Genomic DNA, 23,557 nt, shown 5'->3' with positions numbered 1-23,557 from the left:
ATCAACACATGGGAGAGATGGTGCAGATTAAAGGCCCATACCAGAGGAGAGATGGTGCAGATTAAAGGCCCATACCAGAGGAGAGATGGTGCAGATTAAAGGCCCATACCAGCATCAATACATGGAGAGATGGTGCAGATTAAAGGCCCATACCAGCATCAATACATGGAGAGATGGTGCAGATTAAAGGCCCATACCAGCATCAATACATGGAGAGATGGTGCAGATTAAAGGCCCATACCAGCATCATCACCTTCTGGGAGAGATGGTGCAGATTAAAGGCCCATACCTGCAGCATCAATACATGTCATTGTCTATTCACAGCTTTGGCCATATATATATCGTATAGGATAAAACCATGCACACAGAGCTATGGGTGAGACTTCTTTATTTAAACAAATTAAGCAACGTTTCGATGCGTGGCGGACCTTAAAAACGTGTAATTCACCTGACAAAGATTCACCATGGATCGAAACAGTGTCTAATGAATCTGTTCAACCATAGCTCAGTGTGTGTTTTTTTTATCCCTTGAAATTATGGGTTGTTGAAAATCTAGTGCGCTGTAACCGCCCCGGGTGTGCTGAGGGCCCGCACTGACTGATAACTGACCCTACTCAGAGGTTGGGGTTGTCCAGTGTGCGTGCGTCACTGCGGTGTCTCGAGTGCTCCCCGGCGGCGAAATTGATCCTTTGAGCTTTATTATGAATTACACACACATAACGTGTACCCCAACAGCAGGTATAGGCTAATGTTATGAATCACCATTCAATGTTGCAGGAAGGCGTGTTGTTTTAACTGGTCGTTCGTGATTAAGCCACACTTAAGTGCACTCTCTGACGTCACTACAAAAATGGAGCACATTCCCGGTGAGCATTTCCTTAAATGTTTTTTGTGGCTTTCGCCTTTATTTTATATTTTTTATGGAGGGACGTAGAGTATAGGCTGACAGGAAATGGGGAGAGAGATGGGGGGAAGACATGCAGTGAAGGCCGTCGGGATCGAGAGTCAAACCCGCGGCACACTGCCAGACTGGATTGCCAGCCAAGGTGCCTGGACCACTGAGCCATGGCCCAGGCCCCGTGAGCATTTCCGAACGTACACTATGTTGGGCTCTGGACCCAGCACCCCTGTCCTTTAGCCACTCATTATATCGTATATATAAATATCACATTGGTTACTGGTTTTATTTTTTCCATTTGGATATATATATATAGTAGGCCTAATTAAACTTACAGAGCAACCAACTTGAATATGTTGGCTTCACATCATTGTTAACCCATTTTGGGCAGGAAAAATAGCAGATCTACAAGCTCATAGCTACGAGCTTGTAGGACTGCTATTTTTGACGAGTGACATAGAAACATAGCTTTTTCAGAAAACTGTCAGGATGTAGAAGACATTTTTAGAATCTGATCTAAGATCAAAATGGGTTAATACGTCAGGGATGTTTGGTAATGTTCCAAGTTACAGTATAGGCCAAAATAGCTTTGAAGAGTAAAAAACACACCCGTGTTCTTTGTTGATGCCGATGAATAAAGGCAACAGCATCGCTCACATCGCCCACATCTTTTGCTTTCACTCTCTTTTTGTGCCTCGATATTAGAGGTATTGTGTAATGGAGGTACACAGCAGGCTGCACACTGTGGGTCAGATCAAATGCTTGCCATCCTTTAACTTGTACAGGTTGTGGAGAAGGAGAAGAATCATTCATATTTATTATTTATTGTGAAAATGCAATTTTAGTCACTGCAAAAGAAAAACAAACCTGGCCTGCCCATGCCACGAAAAGCCAGAAACTGCCCCAAAAACGTGTTGGCATCCTACTCTGTCAGTTATTCCAACTATGTGGCATAATAACTATGCCTTTTTTGTTTGAACTCTTGGAACAGTTCTAGAGATGAGAGTGAAGTTTTTACGTGACCCCTTGAGGCTGTGCTTTACGTGACCCCTTGAGGCTGTGCTTTACGTGACCCCTTGAGGCTGTGCTTTACGTGACCCCTTGAGGCTGTGCTTTACGTGACCCCTTGAGGCTGTGCTTTACGTGACCCTTTGAGGCTGTGCTTTACGTTACCCCTTGAGGCTGTGCTTTACGTGACCCTTTGAGGCTGTGCTTTACGTGACCCTTTGAGGCTGTGCTTTACGTGACCCTTTGAGGCTGTGCTTCAGCCTAAACTCAACCAGACCACAGTGAGCGGCTTGAACCAACCAACATTGCCATCATTAGTTGCGAATGCAGTGATTGCGAATGCAGTGAGCACTAACTATGAGACTTAGCAGAACATGTCTGTGTGTGTGTCTGTCTGTGTGTCACGCTGTAACACCACCCGCCCGCCACCAGAGGGCGCAGCTGTATCACACACACACACACAAACACACACACACACACACACACACACACACACACACACACACACACACACACACACACACACAGTGTGTGTGTGTGTGTACTTAAACAAAAACTTAAGGAAAACACATGCACGCACACATACACACACTAAAAAAAAAACTTTAAAAAAAACTAAAAAATACGTAATTTATTCTAATTGTTGTTATTGCAATTTATGAGCTGCGTTCGCTTCCCGCGTTTGCGCATCTTGTGTAGTATCATTAAAGGGTATAGCATCATTCAAAAGCTACAAACTAAAGCCTTCAAAACAGATATCAAGTGGACATTTTGGTGTCCATTTTGGGGGCACTAGGGGAAAGGCCACGGGGTCCCCAAAATCAATAAGGGTTTGTCCTGCAATCTGCCTGTTAAATTGTGAGATATTTTGTGTGCAAAAGATGCCCATTAGCCTGGTTTCACTAGAGGAGAGATCATGCAGGTCACTCAAATGGTTACGGTTCAACTTCTGGAGAGCATGAATGCATTCAGCAAGTGTGAGCAATCCACCCACTAGATTACGAGACATCTTGCATGTGGTGATGTTGGTCTGCAGGTGGCGCCGGAGGGATGGCAATGGACTCACCATGTATAGGGGCATCCTCTGGGTAGCAGGGGCATCCCCGGGTAGGTTTAAAAGAGGATATCTTATGTGCAATTGGGGCAGATAGGCCTTTCAGACATAGAAGTCTTAAGATACATATTTATAGATAACAATACAACATCTGTATAGTGCTTATTTGGCATGTTGCCTGTTTAAGTAGCTTACAAAAACATGTGCATGCGTGTGTGTGTGTGTGTGTGTGTGTGTGTGTGTGTGTGTGTGTGTGTGCGTGCGTGCGTGCGTGCGTGCGTGCGTGTGTGTGCTTCAGACTTCAGCACTTTGCACCCAAGTTACTTTTACCTCATGAATAAACCAGAGTGGCAGCCACTGCTAAATGGCTGTAAATTCCACATTCTCAGTATAGTTCACTCAGAACACATGAAGGCTGTTGTTTGGTACCACATTGGTAGACCGTAGATAGAGCTCAGAACACATGAAGGCTGTTGTTTGGTACCACATTGGTAGACCGTAGATAGTGCTCCAATGATGGCCATCCTGGTCGGGCGGTCTACGGCAGTGGTTCCCAAAGTGGGGTCCGGGGACCCCCAGGGGTCCTTGAAGGAGTTCCAGGGGGTCCCCAGCTAAATGATAGTTTGCAACCAAATGGACCCTTATATGGGTCTGTAACTCTGAGAGTGTACAAATGGAACCAAATGGACTTGTACACTCTCATAGTTAAATTAAGATTGAGTTTACAATATAAATTGGGGTCCCAGAGATATAAATGCTATCCAATGGTGGTCCGTAGACTAATGCATGTCAAACTGGGGGTCCTTGAAATTAAACGGGTTGAGAATCACTGCTAGAGCCGTAAACATGTTCTCTTATGGGGGTCCCTGGCATATGTTTTTAAAGGGGCGTCCACGGGCTAATAAGTACTAAGTGTCAAACAGCATCGGCATCCTTAGAGATGGCCCTACTAACATTAAAACGACTAGACCTGTACGTGCCCGTCGGCTACCGGCCTACTTAGAACGATGCAACTTGGGAACCTAATAATACCCGTTGTCAACTTGTCATAGCACCCATTTTAACTGTCTGTGTCCCACATGGATATCTCTGTATCTGCCTGTGTGTGAAGAGGGCAAACTGACTGTGACTGTGGTTAAGTAGGCTAATCAATTGTCAGGTGTGGGGTTGCCATGGCAATCAATTGGCTGAGACAGAGACTGGAAATGGCACAGGTGAGGGGATTTAGGCTGATTAGGCCCACTGGCAGAGCCTGACCAGAGCCTTTTGTGATGGTTCTGGAGAACCGTGGGTCCGACCGACTCGAGTCTGGGCACTGCACTCCCTGCGGAGGTGTGGAACGCGTGTGTCGAATATTAAGTCGGTGGGGCAAACGGTTCTCGAGTTACGTGCATTACAACCGTACACGGACGCATGCACGCACGCACGCACCCACGCACGCACGCACGCACGCACGCAGAGACGTGGCGCATTTATAGTAGGATAATCCAAAATGTATTTCACACCTGTAGTTAACAGTTAGCCTTGCATTTTGAAAAGACGTCCCTTTTCTATGTTTTGAAGATATATTTTAGACTTATGAGGTGAGGATGATGGTTAACCACAGCCCCATCTCATAATTGTCATGTTGTATTGAAAGGCCTGTTCGCTTGTAGACCTTCTACTTTTGTTAGCCTACTTTTGAAAAATAATGACATGCCCAAAATACTGTAAGGACACCAGGTTGAAAGAGGTGTTAATAAGAATAATTTAATTTTTGATTTTCTTGGACAAGCAGGATTCTTCCTCCACTGTAAGCTTAACACCTTTACGACGCTAATTGCTGTGTTACTATATAGTTATGCTAATGTGGCTCCCGTCAATGAAAATGTGTGATTATGCTGTGACAAAGTGTGAGACAGAGGTGATGCTGATGCTATGACAACACCGTCAGTACTTTCCCTGCTCCCCCCCACCTCTCCATGTGTGAACAACAAGACTGTGTCATCAGGCACCAGGAGATAAATGCAGAGGAAACACAATTAGAGGAAGCAGAAAGCAATTGTCAAGGTGATACGTAGTGACACTTTAACACGCCCGTCGCTAGACTGCGGAGCTCCAGACAAATCCAATTCAGAGTACATTAATTTGCTCAATTCAACTTGCACTCATCTTAAACTTGACTTCTGCTCTCTATTTTGACAATGACCTTGAAATGTCAAGGTCATTCCTTAACCACTTGAAACCTAGTGTCCCTGTCTGAGGGCGAACGTTCAACGGAAATGTTGAATGATCTTGTGTGTGTAGAATAGATCAGTCATTCCAACGAAGAGATTTGGTGTATATATAGAGGGAGAGGGACATACTATAGGTGGACCCCAGGCAATTAGGATTTAAGAGGTTAAAGTGTCATAGATCATAACCAGGGCGGCTGTGGCTCAGGAGGTAGAGCAGGTCGTCCAATGATCCATGGGTCGGCGGTTCGAATCCCGGCTCCTCCTGTCCACATGTCGAAGTGGCCTTGGGCAAGACACTGAACCCCACCTTGCCTCCAGTGGTTGCCACCATTGGTGTGTGAATGTGGGAAGTGAGGACGCAGGCGTCGACTGTTCGCCGCTTCACCTCCCAATGTATGAATGAATGGACCATTGTAAAGCGCTTTGAGTAAGCACGTAGTGCATAGAAAAGCGCTATAAAAATGCAATCCATTATTATTAACCATACATTGATAACCATACCAGGCTACCACCATTGATGCAAATGATACATGTTTTGTTTCTGATGCAAGTGACAGATAATCAATGCAGTATGAGCTGTGCCTTGAAGTTGTGTGATGATAACTGTCATTGAATCAGTGTCATTGTCCCTCTGTCTGGTGTGTCCAGTCCAGTCCACCTCCATCTGCCCTGCTGGTGGTGGTGGTGGTGGTGGTGGTGGTGGTGATAACTGTCATTGAATCAGTGTCATTGTCCCTCTGTCTGGTGTGTCCAGTCCACCTCCATCTGCCCTGCTGGTGGTGGTGGTGGTGGTGGTGGTGGATGGTGGTGGTGGTGGTGGTGGTGATAACTGTCATTGAATCAGTGTCATTGTCCCTCTGTCTGGTGTGTCCAGTCCACCTCCATCTGCCCTGCTGGTGGTGGTGGTGGTGGTGGTGGTGGTGGTGGTGGTGGTGGTGGTGATAACTGTCATTGAATCAGTGTCATTGTCCCTCTGTCTGGTGTGTCCAGTCCACCTCCATCTGCCCTGCTGGTGGTGGTGGTGGTGGTGGTGGTGGTGGTGATAACTGTCATTGAATCAGTGTCATTGTCCCTCTGTCTGGTGTGTCCAGTCCACCTCCATCTGCCCTGCTGGTGGTGGTGGTGGTGGTGGTGGTGGTGGTGATAACTGTCATTGAATCAGTGTCATTGTCCCTCTGTCTGGTGTGTCCAGTCCACCTCCATCTGCCCTACTGGTGGTGGTGGTGGTGGTGGTGGTGGTGGTGGTGGTGGTGATAACTGTCATTGAATCAGTGTCATTGTCCCTCTGTCTGGTGTGTCCAGTCCACCTCCATCTGCCCTGCTGGTGGTGGTGGTGGTGGTGGTGGATGGTGGTGGTGGTGGTGGTGATAACTGTCATTGAATCAGTGTCATTGTCCCTCTGTCTGGTGTGTCCAGTCCACCTCCATCTGCCCTGCTGGTGGCGGTGCCTGTTACCACGGTAACATCTCTAGTGGCTTCCTATTTCAGAGAGTACAATGCCTAATGTCGCTTCCATGTTGTTACTAGAGAGCCATTTCACTGCAAGAAGGACAGGGATGCTCATTTTAGAATTTGAATTCTGGTAAAATAAATGGTAAATGGTGCATTTATATAGTGCCTTTATCCAAGGCGCTTTACATAGTGCATTACATTCACCCATTCACACACACATTCATACACCGATTGCGGCGGAAGCCATGCAAGGTACCAACCAGCACATCGGGAGCAATTTGGGGTTCAGTGTCTTGCTCAAGGACACTTCGACATGTAGACAGGAGGAGCCGGGATTCGAACCACCGACCCATGGATCATTGGACGACCTGCTCTACCTCCTGAGCCATTCTGAAAAGTAACACTTACGATATGAGGGAACTAGGAAGCCTAATGCCACTCAACAGAACGGTTTGTTATAAAAATAAAAAAAAGATACTCTGAGTGTATGTTGAAGGGCGATTTTTATCATTAAAGTTGTCCACCTACTATTTCTGCCAATTACACAACTGACTTCCAACTAATACAGAAATGCCTTCTTGCAGAGCTTTCGTGTACTCATAAGCGCTGAAGAAATATTGCAACTCCTTACAGTTCAAAAACTGTTGCCAGATTTACATAATGTAATTATCGTATTTGTGTGATAATTTTACCCTGGAAATATTTGTGGTGTCATGATTAATGTTGATATGGTACACTGACTATCAAGACAATAAAAACATGGCACTTCATGTCAAAAAGGCTGCCGATATCTCTATAATCTATAATTTCGCCATATCACAAAAAAGTGTGTGCATTTACTCAATTCCCTGGCTGCTGATTTGGGACCCGGTTTAGCTTTTCAAAATAAATCAGTAAATCTGACTGTAGGCATTAAAAACACTGATCGCATCTTAGTCCAGTTCCAGACTTTTATTTGTGTAAGGTCCAAGACGTTGCCTGTTTCCATGAGAATATGTGAAGTGTTTTTTTATCTTGTAGGAGTCTCAAACAATAATAATAATAATAATAATAAAACTTTATTTGTATAGCACCTTTCATGACATGAAATGCAGCTCAAAGTGCTTTACACAAAAAAGAAAAGAAAAGCAGGGCATAAACAATACAGTGAGGACATGAATAACATTTTTTTTAAAAGACAGATAAATCAATTAAAAGCAAGGGTGTAAAAGTGGGTCTTGAGCTGAGCTTTAAAAATGTCTACAGAGGCTGCCTGTCGAAGGTACAGTGGGAGTTTGTTCCACGCCGTCGGCCCGTAGAAGCAAAAAGCTGCTTCCCCGTATTTTTTAGTTGCCATTTTTTTAGGCAAAGCGAGCAGGCCAGCAGTGGAAGACCTTAGGGGGCGGTTTGGGACATATTTCGGCAGGCAGTCATGTAGGTAGGAAGGTGCGAGACCATTGAGAGCTTTATAAACAAGTAAAAGAATTTTAAAATCAATCCTAAAAACAACCGGAAGCCAGTGCAATGAGGCCAAGACTGGAGTAATATGTTCTCTCATCTTAGTTCTAGTTAAGACTCTGGCTGCTGCATTTTGGACAAGTTGTAATCTGTCAGTTGATTTCTTAGGCAATCCAGAAAAAAGTGCATTGCAGTAATCAAGCCGAGAAAAAACAAAGGCGTGGATTAGCGTTTTTGCATCGTCCAGTGACAAATAGGCTCTGATTCGTGCAATATTTCTAAGATGAAAAAAGGCAATCTTGGTAACATGATTAATGTGTGAATTAAAATTCAGTTCAGAATCAATAGTGATCCCCAAGTTCTTTACTGTACTGTTACTTTCTACAGTCAGGTTGCCAAGTCTGCTTTTTATCGATTCTTTCTGCTCACTAGAACCGATTATGAGAACTTCTGTCTTATCCTCATTTAGCTTGAGAAAGTTCTCACTCATCCAGCATTTAATGCTAGACAGACAGGTCAACAGCGGGTCTAAGGCACAGAGATCATCTGGATCTACAGAAATATATAGTTGGGTATCATCAGCATAGAAATGAAAATTGACTCCGTGATTGGTAATGAGTTCTCCCAATGGCAGTATGTACAAGGTTGTTTCTTACAATAAATACAAAAACAAATTGTGAAATTACATATTTACATGCCTGTGATATAAATGTTGGCCGTCGTACGATCGTTTTCTTTCAAATACGGTCATTTTAAGCCTCCGGTATATGATAATTGAAAATGTCCCATCTGATCTGGCAACACTACATTCAAACCAAAATGGCTAAAATCACCCATGAACTTTGAACAGTACATCCATTGTGCAAAGGTCAAGCTACAGGAACAGCAATGGTGGCACATGTATTATACATGGTGCAGAGTGGGTTACATTTATAGCCCCGTGTTGTTCTGCTGTAGGGATGACTTAACAAGTGGGTTGAGCACAAGCACAGCACACATCCTTGGTCGGAACAAGAAGTACGGAACTAGACAGAAGACAGGAGCTGACAGAGGCAGAACAGCCATGGGTTCACATAGAAGTATGGTTTATTTAAAGAGGGAATGATTCAAACCTATAGGCCTAACACACATGAACCAGTCATGGACAAAGTACTCAACCCCATTGCATTTTGACCTGAGATCAGATTCTATAAATGTCTTCTACATCCTGAAAAAGCTATGTTTCTATGTCAGTCTATGTCAGTCGATTTTTCAAAAATAGCAGACCTACAAGCTCATAGCTCGCCACTCGGTGACACGCCAAAAGGGGTTCCCGCCCAAAAGTCGAGGTATACTCCTGGTCAAATATTACTCAACTACAAGTGAAGTACAAGTCAAATTTGTACTGGAGTACTTGCTTTTAAAAAATACATTACAAATACAAAGCACATATTCGTTTTAATATCGACGACATTTTACAAAAACAATTAAATATTTTCCAGATTTTTTCTAAAATATCAATAATAGTGAACTATAGCAGATTTACAAGCTCAGGTCGAGATGCCTTGTATGGTTTAGATCAGCCATTTTCAATAGGTGGTTAATTCATAATGCATTTTTCCTTTCTTAGAAATGCAGTGGAGTCCGAAGTACAGTATTTGTCTTTCAAATGTATAGTGGAGTGAAGTATCCAAAAATACAAACGCTTAAGTAAAGTACAGATCAAAATTGTACTTACTTATAGTAAGTACAGTAGCCTACTGATTGTGATTGTGATTCGAATGAAATTCAACCGATAATCGTTGGTGGCGTTGTCCGACTAAATCTAACCCTAACCTCAGTCTTAACTGCCACGTAAGTCCCCTAACAGGCTCATATCAGTTTTAACCAGCCACGTATCAGTTTTCTTTTCTTTTCAAAATCTTTTTTATTTGGTTTTATAACAGTATGGATGTCAAGTCACAGGTTCTTAAAAAATAAAACATCAGATTTTAGTATCAGTGACTCAGAGATAAACAAGCGTATAAATCACAGAGATCATGGGCAGACATAATGACTATGTTGTTGTGCAAAACATGCCCCTTCAAGTCCCAATTTAGTAAAGCCAATTCCCAATTCCCCAGCCTCTCTACAAGTACTCCATCTCTGCTAACAATCAGTCATTGGGAGGGTGAAGAAAACCTCTGTCGCCTCCGATACCCGGGCCATCAAGCCAACATCTTCTTTCCACCCGACAGTGCCACGTAACAGTTTTAACCAGTCCCGTAAGTCCCCTAACCTCATATCAGTTTTAACCAGCCACGTAAGTCCCCTAACCTCATATCAGTTTTAACCAGCCACGTAAGTCCCCTAACCTCATATCAGTTTTAACCAGCCACGTAAGTCCCCTAACCTCATATCAGTTTTAACCAGCCACGTAAGTCCCCTAACCTCATATCAGTTTTAACCAGCCACGTAAGTCCCCTAACCTCATATCAGTTTTAACCAGCCACGTAAATCCCCTAACCTCATATCAGTCTTAACCAGTCACGTAAGTCCCCTAACCTCATATCAGTTTTAACCAGCCACGTAAGTCCCCTAACCTCATATCAGTCTTAACCAGCCACGTAAGTCCCCTAACCTCATATCAGTCTTAACCAGCCACGTAAGTCCCCTAACCTCATATCAGTTTTAACCAGCCACGTAAGTCCCCTAACCTCATATCAGTCTTAACCAGTCACGTAAGTCCCCTAACCTCATATAAGTTTTAACCAGCCACGTAAGTCCCCTAACCTCATATCAGTTTTAACCAGCCACGTAAGTCCCCTAACCTCATATCAGTTTTAACCAGTCACGTAAGTCCCCTAACTAACCTCATATCAGTTTTAACCAGCCATGTAAGTCCCCTAACCTCATATCAGTTTTAACCAGCCACGTAAGTCCCCTAACCTCATATCAGTCTTAACCAGCCACGTAAGTCCCCTAACCTCATATCAGTTTTAACCAGCCACGTAAGTCCCCTAACCTGATATCAGTTTTAACCAGTCACGTAAGTCCCCTAACCTCATATCAGTTTTAACCAGTCACGTAAGTCCCCTAACCTCATATCAGTTTTAACCAGCCACGTAAGTCCCCTAACCTCATATCAGTTTTAACCAGCCACGTAAGTCCCCTAACCTCATATCAGTTTTAACCAGCCACGTAAGTCCCCTGAAATATTGTGTTTGTTGTCATGAGTTGTCACGACTCGAGTTGGCTTTGTCCGCGGCGTAACCGTTTTTCCTGGGCCTGGCGTCGTCATGAAAGGAGACGGGACTGCGACGCTCTATACTGTCTGTGATTAGGAAACACAGAAGTGAAACTGACTTAAGTGGCCGGTTAAGACTGATATGAGGTTAGGGGACTTACGTGGCTGGTTAAACCTCATATCAGTCTTAACCAGCCACGTAAGTCCCCTAACCTCATATCAGTTTTAACCAGCCACGTAAGTCCCCTAACCTGATATCAGTTTTAACCAGTCACGTAAGTCCCCTAACCTCATATCAGTTTTAACCAGTCACGTAAGTCCCCTAACCTCATATCAGTTTTAACCAGCCACGTAAGTCCCCTAACCTCATATCAGTTTTAACCAGCCACGTAAGTCCCCTAACCTCATATCAGTTTTAACCAGCCACGTAAGTCCCCTAACCTCATATCAGTCTTAACCAGTCACGTAAGTCCCCTAACCTCATATCAGTTTTAACCAGCCACGTAAGTCCCCTAACCTCATATCAGTCTTAACCAGCCACATAAGTCCCCTAACCTCATATCAGTTTCAACCAGTCACGTAAGTCCCCTAACCTCATATCAGTTTTAACCAGTCACATAAGTCCCCTAACCTCATATCAGTCTTAACCAGCCACATAAGTCCCCTAACCTCATATCAGTTTTAACCAGTCACATAAGTCCCCTAACCTCATATCAGTCTTAACCAGCCACATAAGTCCCCTAACCTCATATTAGTTTTAACCAGTCACATAAGTCCCCTAACCTCATATCAGTCTTAACCAGCCACATAAGTCCCCTAACCTCATATCAGTCTTAACCAGTCACGTAAGTCCCCTAACCTCATATCAGTCTTAACCAGTCACGTAAGTCCCCTAACCTCATATCAGTTTTAACCAGCCACGTAAGTCCCCTAACCACATATCAGTTTTAACCAGCCACGTAAGTCCCCTAACCTCATATCAGTCTTAACCAGTCACGTAAGTCCCCTAACATCATATCAGTTTTAACCAGCCACGTAAGTCCCCTAACATCATATCAGTTTTAACCAGCCACGTAAGTCCCCTAACATCATATCAGTTTTAACCAGACGTCATATCAGTTTTAACCAGACGACGCCAGGCCCAGGAAAAACGGTTACGCCGCGGACAAAGCCAACTCGAGTCGTGACAACTCATGACAACAAACACAATATTTTGAACCAAACAAATAATTACAAAGAAGAAAAACAACAAAAAAAGTGTTGTAACCTGCCGTTTTTTCTTCTTTCTAATTATTTGTTCGGCCCAAAAAATTGTTGTGTTTGTTGTCATGATTTGTCACGACAAGAGTTGGCTTTGTTCGCGGCGTAAAGTTCTTTGAATAAATACTTTTTGAAATGTCTGTGAGGAAAATGAACAGAGAATCATTTCCTGGGCCCTGGTAGGGGGCGAGACTGCAACGCTCTATAGGCTCCCAGTATACATGCAGGTCGATCGTCTTGATAAGTATAAGCTACTGGTGATTATCGGTTGATAACATTGGAAGCGGGTGTGGGTGTAGGTGTAGCCTACTGACTGTTTTGTCATTTTATCACACTAAATCCGGGCAGTCAGCAGTCGGCCTATTTGATGACACGAAGAGCTGTTGTTCCATCATACTTTTAAACCCCAAATGAGTCTGTTAAAAGCCACTCAATGCTTTTTCAAAGAAAACAACGCTCTGTGTCATTTGGTACTTGGTGTGATGTGCTATTATGAAAATAACACTGTATGGTTTTTGATTCTTTGTTTGTTGTGCTGTTATGTTTGTGATCTGCCAAAGGGACTTCAATTAAAAATGAGGTATATAAGCTAACTCTGGTATAGTACATCACATAGTAACATTTATATTGAATATGCTGTTCACTCTCCCATACAAATAAAGACAAGGGGAAAAATGTATGTGTAATGCCATGCCAGCAGGATTCAAACCCAGCCGGTCTCTGGTGTGGAAAGCCAACATCTTAACCCATTTTGGTGTTTTAAACATTATGTTATAATTTAGCTATTGAAAAATAGCAGATCTACAAGCTCATAGCGCGCCACTCAGTGGCGCGCTATTAGCTTGTAGATCTGCTATTTTTGAAAAATCGTGAAAATATTTATTTCAGAAAACTGGAGGATTTAGAAGATTTTTTTTTAAATTTCGAGGTCAGGCCTAAATGGGTTAATATCCACTATTCCCCTTGGCTGGGGAGATATTAGGCTTTCGGTCATCACTAGGCTACTGCTACATACTGGATATGTGAAGCACCCAAAGGATTCTTGTTTCCCCAAACCTAGACCTGAACACAGAAGGATCTGTAGTAAAATAGTAGGCCTATTATTAATTTAAATGCACCCCCCGGTCCATTGTACACAATCAGTTAATATTTTGCTGTGGGAATATTGCAGACAGGTCATAATAAGTCCCAAGCAAAGTATAGTGGAGAGAAAAAGGAATTGCAATTTTGAGTTTGTAAGGCCTATAAAATTATGAAAATCATTAAAAAGAACAGCCGGGGAATGCATGAATTAAATACATTCTGACCTTAAAAAAAGGGCAAACCTAAAATGATTCATTGCCCTTTGATATATTATATAAATCTCTATTAAAGCGGTTCAGTCTGAAATTCATCTGCAATCCAAAATTGCAGATGGATTATATCAATCTGAGGGTGGCCAATGGGCATGGTTGTCCTTTAATTGAGACCATTGCATATTCAAGTAGAGTGCAGCATCAGCCTGCTTTGACCAATCGTGAGTCCCCTGCTCTCCTATTCGTTGAGCGCATTGCACTGTGTGTGGGGAGGGCTGCCCCCGTGTGTGTGTGTGTGTGTGTGTGTGTGTGTGTGGGGGGGGGGGTGCATTTTGCGCTCTTCCATTCAACCTCTGTAGTCAGCAGAATGAGGTGGCTAAGCACAGCTCTCAGCATTCAGGAATAGCGCAAGAAAGGAAGTGAAAAGTGGGATAGAATAGAGAGAGAGAGGGAGAGAGAGAGAGAGAGAGAGAGGGGCAGAGAGGGGCAGAGAGGTGCTGGAAGCAGTGCCAGTCAGAGAGAGACCGAAGGAGGAGAGAGGAATGAAGAAGCGAACCACTGCAGCTGTACTAAATCTGGGGCTGTCACGCCAGCCTTCACCAGAGCACTGAGCAATAATACGACAGGGGAGGAAGAGGAGGAGAGAGAGGAGAGGAGAGGAGAGGAGAGGGGGGAAAAAGGAGTACTTTTTATTATTATTATTTTGTTATCGTCTAAAAAGAGGCGGTCTACTACACGTGCACGCGGGCTGGACCGACCAGCAGGGATGGGAACCGGCGCGGGAGCCGTTTCCTTCTTCAGAGGATCAAACTTCAAACAGAGGGAATAAAGTGTCTGACTGACTGTGGACTGGAGGAGTGTCCGACCGAGAGTTGCTCTCTCCGGACGGACGGAGGAGAGGAGGACTGCAAAAGGAAGACGATCGAGAATCAATCGGAAACTAAACAAAACAAAAAGGTGAATTAATCCTCAACTCCGAGTGTGTGGGATTTATCTCTGGACTGGCTGACCGTCGCGCTTCTCTTCTCTTCTCTCTGTGCCGCACAACAACAAACTCTCTCTCTCTGGCTGTCCTGTCCACAAGTCTCCATCACTCCCTCCACACCTCCCTCCTGTCTGTCCTGCCGCTTATTTCGGCCCGGATGACTTCTCTTTCTCTGCATGCGCTCGCACTGCTCGGCAGTTGAGACAACACTCATGGTCGATCATGCCAAGGGACGGAACATGAAATGTCTGACGTTCTTCTTGATGCTTCCAGAGTCGGTGAAGGGCAAGTCGTCGAGTGGCAATAAGAGCTCAACCAAGAAGGGCAACAGCGGCGGTGGAGGAGCTGTCGGCGGCGCCAACAAGCTGCCCCCTGTCTGCTACGAGATCATCACGCTGAAGAGCAAGAAGAAGAAGAAGATGGCTGCAGATATCTTCTCCTCCTCGTCGTCCTCCTCCTCCTCGTCCTCCTCCTCCGGCAGGATTAAGCCGCCGGGGTCGGCCACCTCCTCCTCCACCTCCTCCACCACGGTCCAACAGTACCAGCAGCAGAACCTCAACAACAACAACACCATCCAGAACTGCAACTGGCAGGGGCTCTACTCCACCATACGGGAAAGGTAGGTACTAAAAACAAACAAAACCCCAACGCTACTTTCTTTTTTTAAGCCTCCCGACTCGATCTCAATTAGTTTATCAACAGCTAGTTCATTGTCACACGAACTCTGAGAATTGAACAAGGTGGACCCTCTTGTAAACAAGTGTAATGATTAATTGGTCGTCTACTCACAGTTAACAGTCTTTGTATTGAGTTTGTACTTGAAATGTACTGTAATTCTGAAAACTGTTAATAAATATTTCAATCAATCAACCAATCAGCACCTTAAGAAAAGACAAGCGTGTAAGCGATTTAAATTAAGTCAAACAGCGGAAAACATAGATGTCTTTTTTTTAGAATGTGCCTACACTTATGTATAATAATGCACAGTCACCTACTACAATCATGCGTTTCAACTCGAGTTCAATGAAATTACTGTAATGGGGTACCCGTGCGTACGTGCGTGCGTGCGTGTGTGTGTGTGTGACTGTGTGTTTGATTGATTGATTGATTGAAATATTTATTAACAGTTTGCAGAATCCCAGTACATTTCAAGCACAAACTCAATACAAAGACTGGCATTACACTTGTTTACAAGAGGGTCCACCTTGTTCAATTCATCAAAACATTTAGAGACGTACAAATAGACACTTCTATATAGTCAAAGAACAGAACAGGAATTCATCATAAAAGGAGGTAAAAAGGGAAACATATACAGTGAGTGGGAAAAGGGATGGGGGGTGGGCGTGTGTGAGAGAGAGAGAGACAGACAGAGAGAGAGACAGACGGGCAAAGACTACAGACAGACAGATGGAAGGGGTTAAGATAGCCTACTAAAAGAGTGGAGAGAGGTAAACAAAAAAAAGAAGAAAAAAAAGGACTGTGTGTGTGTGTGTGTGTGTGTGTGTGTGTGTGTGTGTGTGTGTGTGCATGTGGTGGGTGTGACTGTGTGTGACTGTGTGTGCGTGCGTGCGTGCGTCTGTGTGTGGGTGTGGGTGTGTGTGACTGTGTGTGGGTGTGTGTGTGTGTGTGGGTGTGGGTGTGTGTGACTGTGTGTGGGTGTGTGTGACTGTGTGTGCGTGCGTCTGTGTGTGGGTGTGGGTGACTGTGTGTGTGCGTGCGTCTGTGTGTGGGTGTGGGTGTGTGTGACTGTGTGTGGGTGTGTGTGTGTGTGTGTGCATGTGGTGGGTGGGTTGGTGGGTGTTCCCCATGCCTTGCCCTACATCTGCTGGGGGTGCATACATACTGCATATCTCTGTACTGTGTTTATGTCCTCCCTGGTCCTGCAGACATTGTTGCTCTGACAGAATGTAACAGGGCGTACGTGCACCGGGGTGGCTGCCTGCGTCCGTGCTGTTTGATGATAGGCACATCAACAGGCAGCAGAGAGAGAGGTTACTCTGTGCTAAAAGCAAAATATTTACCTTGGCTCTATCAGTGAAAGAGCCCAGCTGGCCAGAGCAAAAAATGTTCACATTCAGACCAGCCTTTGTTGTCTCTCCAGAACATTAGGGAGCTGTTTACCCAGCCCGGCATGTTCCATCACTCAATAATATATGAACATCGCTTATTGTTGTCACTTTCTATGGGAGTGGGGGGGTTTCCATTGAGCCAGACACTAGACAGACAGACAGACAGACAGACAGACAGTCAGTTTGTTCATCTCGTTTTTACCCTTTAGGAAATACTTTTTGTATTTATGTAAAATGCATTGAAAACTGCAATCATTTCATGTGGATGTTTAGGCTATGACATCAGTCTGTTTTGTCGGGTAATAATGGTGCAGCAAGCCGGCAACAAGCTGACGATTTGTTAATCAACGGGCTCTGAAGAGTTGCCTTAAGCTACTCTAGTGAACCTCTTAATAATCAGCCTTTGTAGTTTATTTTTCTTTTCTTTTTTCTGACTACCATAACAAGATCAATGCATTCACTTTAATGTTTTTATTGAAAAATTAAAGAGATTACTGCCTATTGCCTATGGCCACCACTTTGGTTTATTTCAAGTTTTACCACGAGGTTGTATGCATAATGAATTTAGTGTCTATTCCACTTTTTCGATTTTCTCTGTTCTTCTCAGTTAGCAGGAAAAACTCTTGCGTGAGTGAAACAAAATTAATGCCATGTCTCTCTCCTGTTTTTTCCCCTTTTCTCCCCAAGAAATTCGGTCATGTTCAACAATGAGCTGATGGCAGATGTGCACTTTGTGGTGGGTCAGACCGGAGCGACCCAGCGACTCCCTGGACACAGAGTAAGAGTTTACATCAACCAGTCCAATTACGATAGCACACTACGGTTCATGTTCACTCCCGTAAGGCTCCAGGTGGCTCCATATTTGTACACGCTCAAGAGTTATAAATGAACACAGAGCATTTTACTGGGCCACTGAGTGTGGGTGGGCGTTCGGGGGGTGTGGGGGGGGGTGAATTAACCCATTTTGACCTGAGATCAGATTCTAAAAATGTCTTCTACATCCTGACAGTTTTCTGAAAAAGCTATGTTTCTATGTCAGTCGTTCTTCGATTTTTCAAAAATAGCAGACCTACAAGCTCGTAGCGCGCCACTCGGTGGCGCGCTATGAGCTCTGCTCATTTTTCAATAGCTAAAGCATAACATAATGCTAACACCAAAAGGGGTTCCCGCACAGAATGGGTTAACAAACAATCTGTCAGCTCACTCAGTGTCGTCGGTATCATCACGCTATCAGCATAAAAAGTAATCTGTCTCATCGCCGGCGGAGACGGAACCAAACTCCTTTGTGTACGGTTCTCAGTTCCGCACCGTGTGTCTTTCTCAGACACTCTTCAATTATTTATGCAAATGAGTCTGAAAGAGAGAGAGAGGGAGAGAGAGAGACACATGGATGGAGGAGGAGGGGGGGTCCTCCTCCTCTTCAGCAGTCATCTCACACGTTCTCGGTTTTCTCCATAAGCTTTTTTTTACAACTAATCAACTTTTTAGTCGAGCAGATCCCATGACACACAGGTGGAATAATAAACAAGGTATCCTCCTATTAACACCTTTTGCCCTCGTGATAATGATATGACGGACTTAAGAGAATTGGACTCATTTCCATAAAACCGGTGACTACAAACACAGTCATATTCGTTGTTATTTCAAACTGGCCGAGATGCTCATTTATCGCTGAACTGACTTTTGCATGAAATCTTCTCTGACCCCATTGTATTTACCAGATGTTCACATCTCCGTTATTGCTCACTTTTCATAACATATTCATAGATCACGCACCACCAGCATTAACACATTATCATTATCGCTCTATTTGAATATGACTAGAACAGTCACATTAAATATTTGGCAAGAGACGTTTAGCAGCAATGGTTCTTTTTTTTTTTACCATTTTACGGTTGAGACAGCAGCCCATTCTAAAACTACCCTGTCAGATGGTCCATGAGTGAGTCATCTCTTTTACAAATTATAACAGAGTCAAATATATTAGTCTGTGATGAGTTGCTGCAATGTACTCTGCACATTTATGGACGGCAGTTAACCAAGGACATTGTGGATGATTTGACTGCTCTCTGCTGAGGCTGTGTGCCAATGGGGATGATGATGTTATGCCCAACAATCTTTATGGTTTCCATTTGGCAGGATTCAAGATTGGCATTACGATATAATTCATAAAGTTATAATATCTCTCCCAGCAGAAGACACGGCTACGCTAAGTATGCCCACACACTGTTTTGCTCCTTGTTGTACGGCTGACTCGATCTAAAAAGCAACAGAGTTTCAAGCAAGAAGCAAGAAAAAGGAACAGGACATTCTCGCCCCAAATAGCCGCCTCTGGTCATTGTAAAATGAGCCGAGCCATTACCAACAGTTGTGTCAGTGTGATAAAAATAACTACTTTCTTATTACATTTTCCTCCTTCTAGTCTACTCTATATTCAAATCTGATCAATTTAGAGCAACGCTTTTTGAGCAAACAATTTATTTTTGAGATTTTGTATTAATGACACACACGCACGCACGCACGCACGCACGCACACACATGCACGCCAATGACAACAGCACTTGAGTGTAATTTATGGAACCTCATATGTACCACTTCCTGAAATTATCTGTGAACACTATCTTGCGTCCAATTTCATCATTAGCTGAGAAAGTTCATTAACATCGGCAAATTGAACTGCTGCTGCACCCTATTCACTTTGCGCTATAAGGATTTCCTGTTTGTCACTAGAGGCAATTGCAATTTTTTTCCCCCTGTCCTCGTCCTCAGGGGAAATAGTAACTGGGTTCTTTTATGTGCATTTCTTATTCAATCACATCATTCCATAGATGGGGAGTGAAACTTATTGTCCAATGTCTGCAAGGAAAGTGATTTGCAGAAAATGTCATCATAACTGAAATATATCACACATTTGACACAATTACACGTTCCCTTCCTGGTTAAAAAAACCCCCACGTGACATGCTCCATGTTTACAAGAAGAATCACAGACCATATAAAGTCATTAATTAATTGTACTTTATTATTATTATTATTACATCATGCATGTAGTTTGTACCATATGTATTTATTTGTCTCTCTCCTGTGTTTTATCGACAGTATGTTTTGGCTGTAGGCAGCTCCGTGTTCCATGCCATGTTTTATGGTGAACTGGCAGAAAATGACGATGAAATCCGCATCCCAGATGTCGAACCAGCGGCATTCTTGGCCATGCTAAAGTAAGGTTCCTCTTCTTGGCCATACTGTACATTTTACTGTACATCCTTCGGTCATTCTCGCTCCCTGTGTGCTGTCCTACGGTGCCTTTTATCGTTTAATCTTATTCTTAACCCATTTTGACCTGGGATCAGATTCTAAAAATGTCTTCTACATCCTGACAGTTTTCTGAAAAAGCTATGTTTCTATGTCAGTGGTTCTTCGATTTTTCAAAAATAGCAGACCTACAAGCTCGTAGCGCGCCACTCGGTGGCGCGCTATGAGCTTGTAGATCTGCTATTTTTCAATAGCTAAAGCATAACATAATGCTAACACCAAAAGGGGTTCCCGCCCAAAAGGCAGCTTCGGGTTCATTGGTGTTGCCAAGCTGTAATTATTCATTTGTTTATCCAAGCACACCAACTATTACACAGTCTCAAAGGGAGGAAATAATGAACAGTGTGCCTTGGTATTTTTGGGGTTATGACTTATTGATCGGAAAGCAAAGTACAAGTCTAACCTCTCTCTTTTTTGTGGGAAATAATTTACTTGGAGCCCAAAATATTTAGTGTTTAGCTGATTCAAATTATATTAAACTTTCTTGACCAAATACTTTGTGACTGCCACTGTCTTGAAATCCACAAAGAAATCTCTATGGTTTTGAAATAAAAGATGACATACTAATTCAAGTGTCCACTTTTGAGTTGGGAGGATTTGTTATCAACGATGTGTTAACTTGCAAAACCACAGTACTTTCCCCCATAACCACAGTTACTTTTCCCCCTTAAACTATGTCTCATCATGCGAGATAAAGCACAACATTTCTCTCTATTCGGTTTTCTTTTCCATGCCAGTCCAAACCAACCCCCACAGAACCACTACCTCCTGTTCCTGCATCACTTCTATTTCAGAGTTTTGTGTGTGTGATTCTTTACTGTATGTGGTATGCAAGTGTGTAGGAGGAATACAATATCACTGTGTGCTCTGATCAGCACCTTCCTCTGCCCATATGTACATTCTATTGTATTTAGAAACTGTTCAGGCATTTTATTAATATCCAACTGTTTCGTGTTTTTGTTTTCGTCTTGTTGATATGCATGCAGCAGTTTGCCATGGTCTCGGTGTTCTCTTGCAGTGATTCATTTATTCAACATTGACATCCACAAAGTGACCTCACAGGAATACCGTTAGAATCTAGATTCCAATGAAGTCATTCTTCGTTCAAGTCACATACTGTAGTGTCGTAGGAGCATATCAATGTTTTCAAATGTAAACAAACAAGCTGACATTCTCCCTACATTTTCATTTCAACAGGTACATTTACTGTGACGAGATTGACCTGAGCGCCGACACGGTGTTGGCCACTCTTTATGCTGCTAAGAAGTACATCGTCCCTCACCTGGCACGTGCCTGCGTCACCTTCCTGGAGACCAGCCTGAGTGCCAAGAACGCCTGCGTGCTGCTCTCCCAGAGCTGCCTGTTTGAGGAACCTGAGCTGACGCAGCGCTGCTGGGAGGTGATTGATGCCCAGGCCGAGTTGGCGTTACGCTCCGAGGGCTTCTGCGACATCGACTCCCAAACCCTGGAGAGTATCCTGCAGCGGGAGACACTCAACGCTAAAGAAATAGTGGTGTTTGAGGCGGCCCTGAGCTGGGCCGAGGCCGAGTGCCAGAGGCAGGAGCTCACCATGTCCATTGACAACAAACGCAAGGTTCTGGGCAAGGCTGTGTTCCTGATACGCATCCCAACGATGTGTCTGGACGACTTCGCCAACGGGGCAGCCCAGTCGGGCGTGCTGACACTTAACGAGACCAATGACATCTTCCTGTGGTACACGGCGGCCAAGAAGCCCGATCTGCAGTTCGCCAGTGAACCCAGAACGGGCCTGTTGCCCCAGCGCTGCCACAGGTTCCAGTCCTGTGCTTACCGGAGCAACCAATGGCGGTACAGGGGTCGCTGTGACAGCATACAGTTCGCGGTGGATAAGAGGGTGTTCATCGCCGGGTTTGGCCTTTACGGGTCCAGCTGTGGCTCCGCGGAATACAGTGCCAAGATCGAACTCAAGCGCCAAGGCGTGTTGCTGGGCCAGAACCTCAGCAAGTACTTCTCGGACGGCTCCAGCAACACCTTCCCGGTGTGGTTTGAGTACCCGGTCCAGATCGAGCCTGACACTTTCTACACGGCCAGCGTGGTTCTGGACGGGAATGAACTGAGCTACTTTGGACAGGAAGGCATGACGGAGGTGCAGTGTGGCAAAGTGACATTCCAATTCCAGTGCTCGTCGGACAGTACCAACGGCACCGGGGTGCAGGGAGGACAGATTCCAGAGCTCATCTTCTATGCTTGACAGCCCCCTGTGTGGATACTGGGCTGGTTTACAGTGCAACTACTGACATGAGCCACAGAGCTGTCGCTGTGCATAGCATCAGTCTTTGTGATATGAAATGAAACTCACCATTTGTACAAGGATGTACTGTATCTCTGTTAATATGTATTTCTGTCACTACTGTGAAAAAAAAGGTCAGTATTCAATGTATTAACAGGGTCTCAGATGTTTTGACTGAAGCAGAAGGTCATTTTGACAGGACTAAATGCTAAATGGCGCGAGATTTTGTCCTGCGCATCAAATGTGCAGCCAAAAAAAAGTACCGGGATTGTGTGCTGGATGTGTAATGTATTATATGTAAAGTCTGAAATGCACATATTGCCACATGTGTGGCTAATGCTGAAGGTATCTTCTTATATGATGATGAATATGCTATGTTTATTATTTCTATGCTTGCATAGGATGCACATATACTGTAGTATATAGCCGCAATATTTCACATTCTATTCTATTAGCAGCTCATGAATCACCCCATGGCGAGCAAGTGTTAGAATTGTAACACAAGGCTATGGGATACTTAATAATGCCATCATATTCCAAACCACGATTCATGTAAAAAAAGTATAATAATGTGTAATATCCATTAGGCATTTGTATTTGAGTGTTTGCAATTGAATCTCCAGCTTTGTGATACTCTGAACACATGAGGGGTGTATACTATATGAGGGAGCTTTGACTGGGTTGCAATCTCCATCTCTCTAGCATGGTCTCTTATGCCACACTCATCTCAACCACTACAGTGAGACATTGGTTAGACTAGTCTTATTCTTACTGTGCCAAATCATGAGTTTTTACACTGATCATCACTGTTGTCCATGCCGTAGCCTAAAGCAGGGGTTCCCAAAGTGGGGTCCGGGGGTACCTGAGGGAGTTCCAGGGGGGACCCAGCTAAATGATAGTTTGGAACCAAATGGACCATTATGGGTGTGTACAAATGGAGCCAAATGGACCCGTTACACTCTCAGAGTTAAATTAACATTGATTTTACAATATAAATTGGGGGTCCCAGAGATAGAAATGCCATTAAATGGGGGTCCGTAGACTAATTCAGGTCCTTGAAATAAAAATGGTTGAGAGTCCCTGCAAGAGCCGTAAAAA

At 44.0% G+C, this 23,557-nt stretch overlaps 1 protein-coding gene across 2 annotated transcripts; it reads left to right on the top strand.

The window, feature by feature from the left end:
• Nucleotides 1-14,667: 14,667 nt before the first annotated feature.
• On the top strand, nucleotides 14,668-23,270 carry btbd3b (BTB (POZ) domain containing 3b). 2 transcript variants are annotated; one of them, XM_079512558.1, is made up of 5 exons: nucleotides 14,668-14,782; nucleotides 15,084-15,429; nucleotides 17,567-17,657; nucleotides 19,978-20,096; nucleotides 21,388-23,270. In XM_079512558.1, the coding sequence occupies exons 2-5, from the start codon at nucleotides 15,230-15,232 to the stop codon at nucleotides 22,418-22,420; spliced, it is 1,443 nt and encodes a 480-aa protein (XP_079368684.1). In that variant the 5' UTR covers nucleotides 14,668-14,782; nucleotides 15,084-15,229; the 3' UTR covers nucleotides 22,421-23,270. The 2 variants fall into 2 exon arrangements, with proteins under 2 accessions (XP_079368684.1, XP_079368683.1); XM_079512557.1 differs by lacking the exon at nucleotides 14,668-14,782 and having other exon boundaries at nucleotides 14,894-15,429.
• Nucleotides 23,271-23,557: the final 287 nt, after the last annotated feature.

This window comes from Electrona antarctica, assembly GCF_951216825.1.
Source record: "Electrona antarctica genome assembly, chromosome: 10".
Taxonomy (NCBI): domain Eukaryota; kingdom Metazoa; phylum Chordata; class Actinopteri; order Myctophiformes; family Myctophidae; genus Electrona; species Electrona antarctica.
The sequence above is the reverse complement of the archived record's forward strand: the minus strand, read 5'-3'. Positions and strand labels throughout refer to the sequence as shown.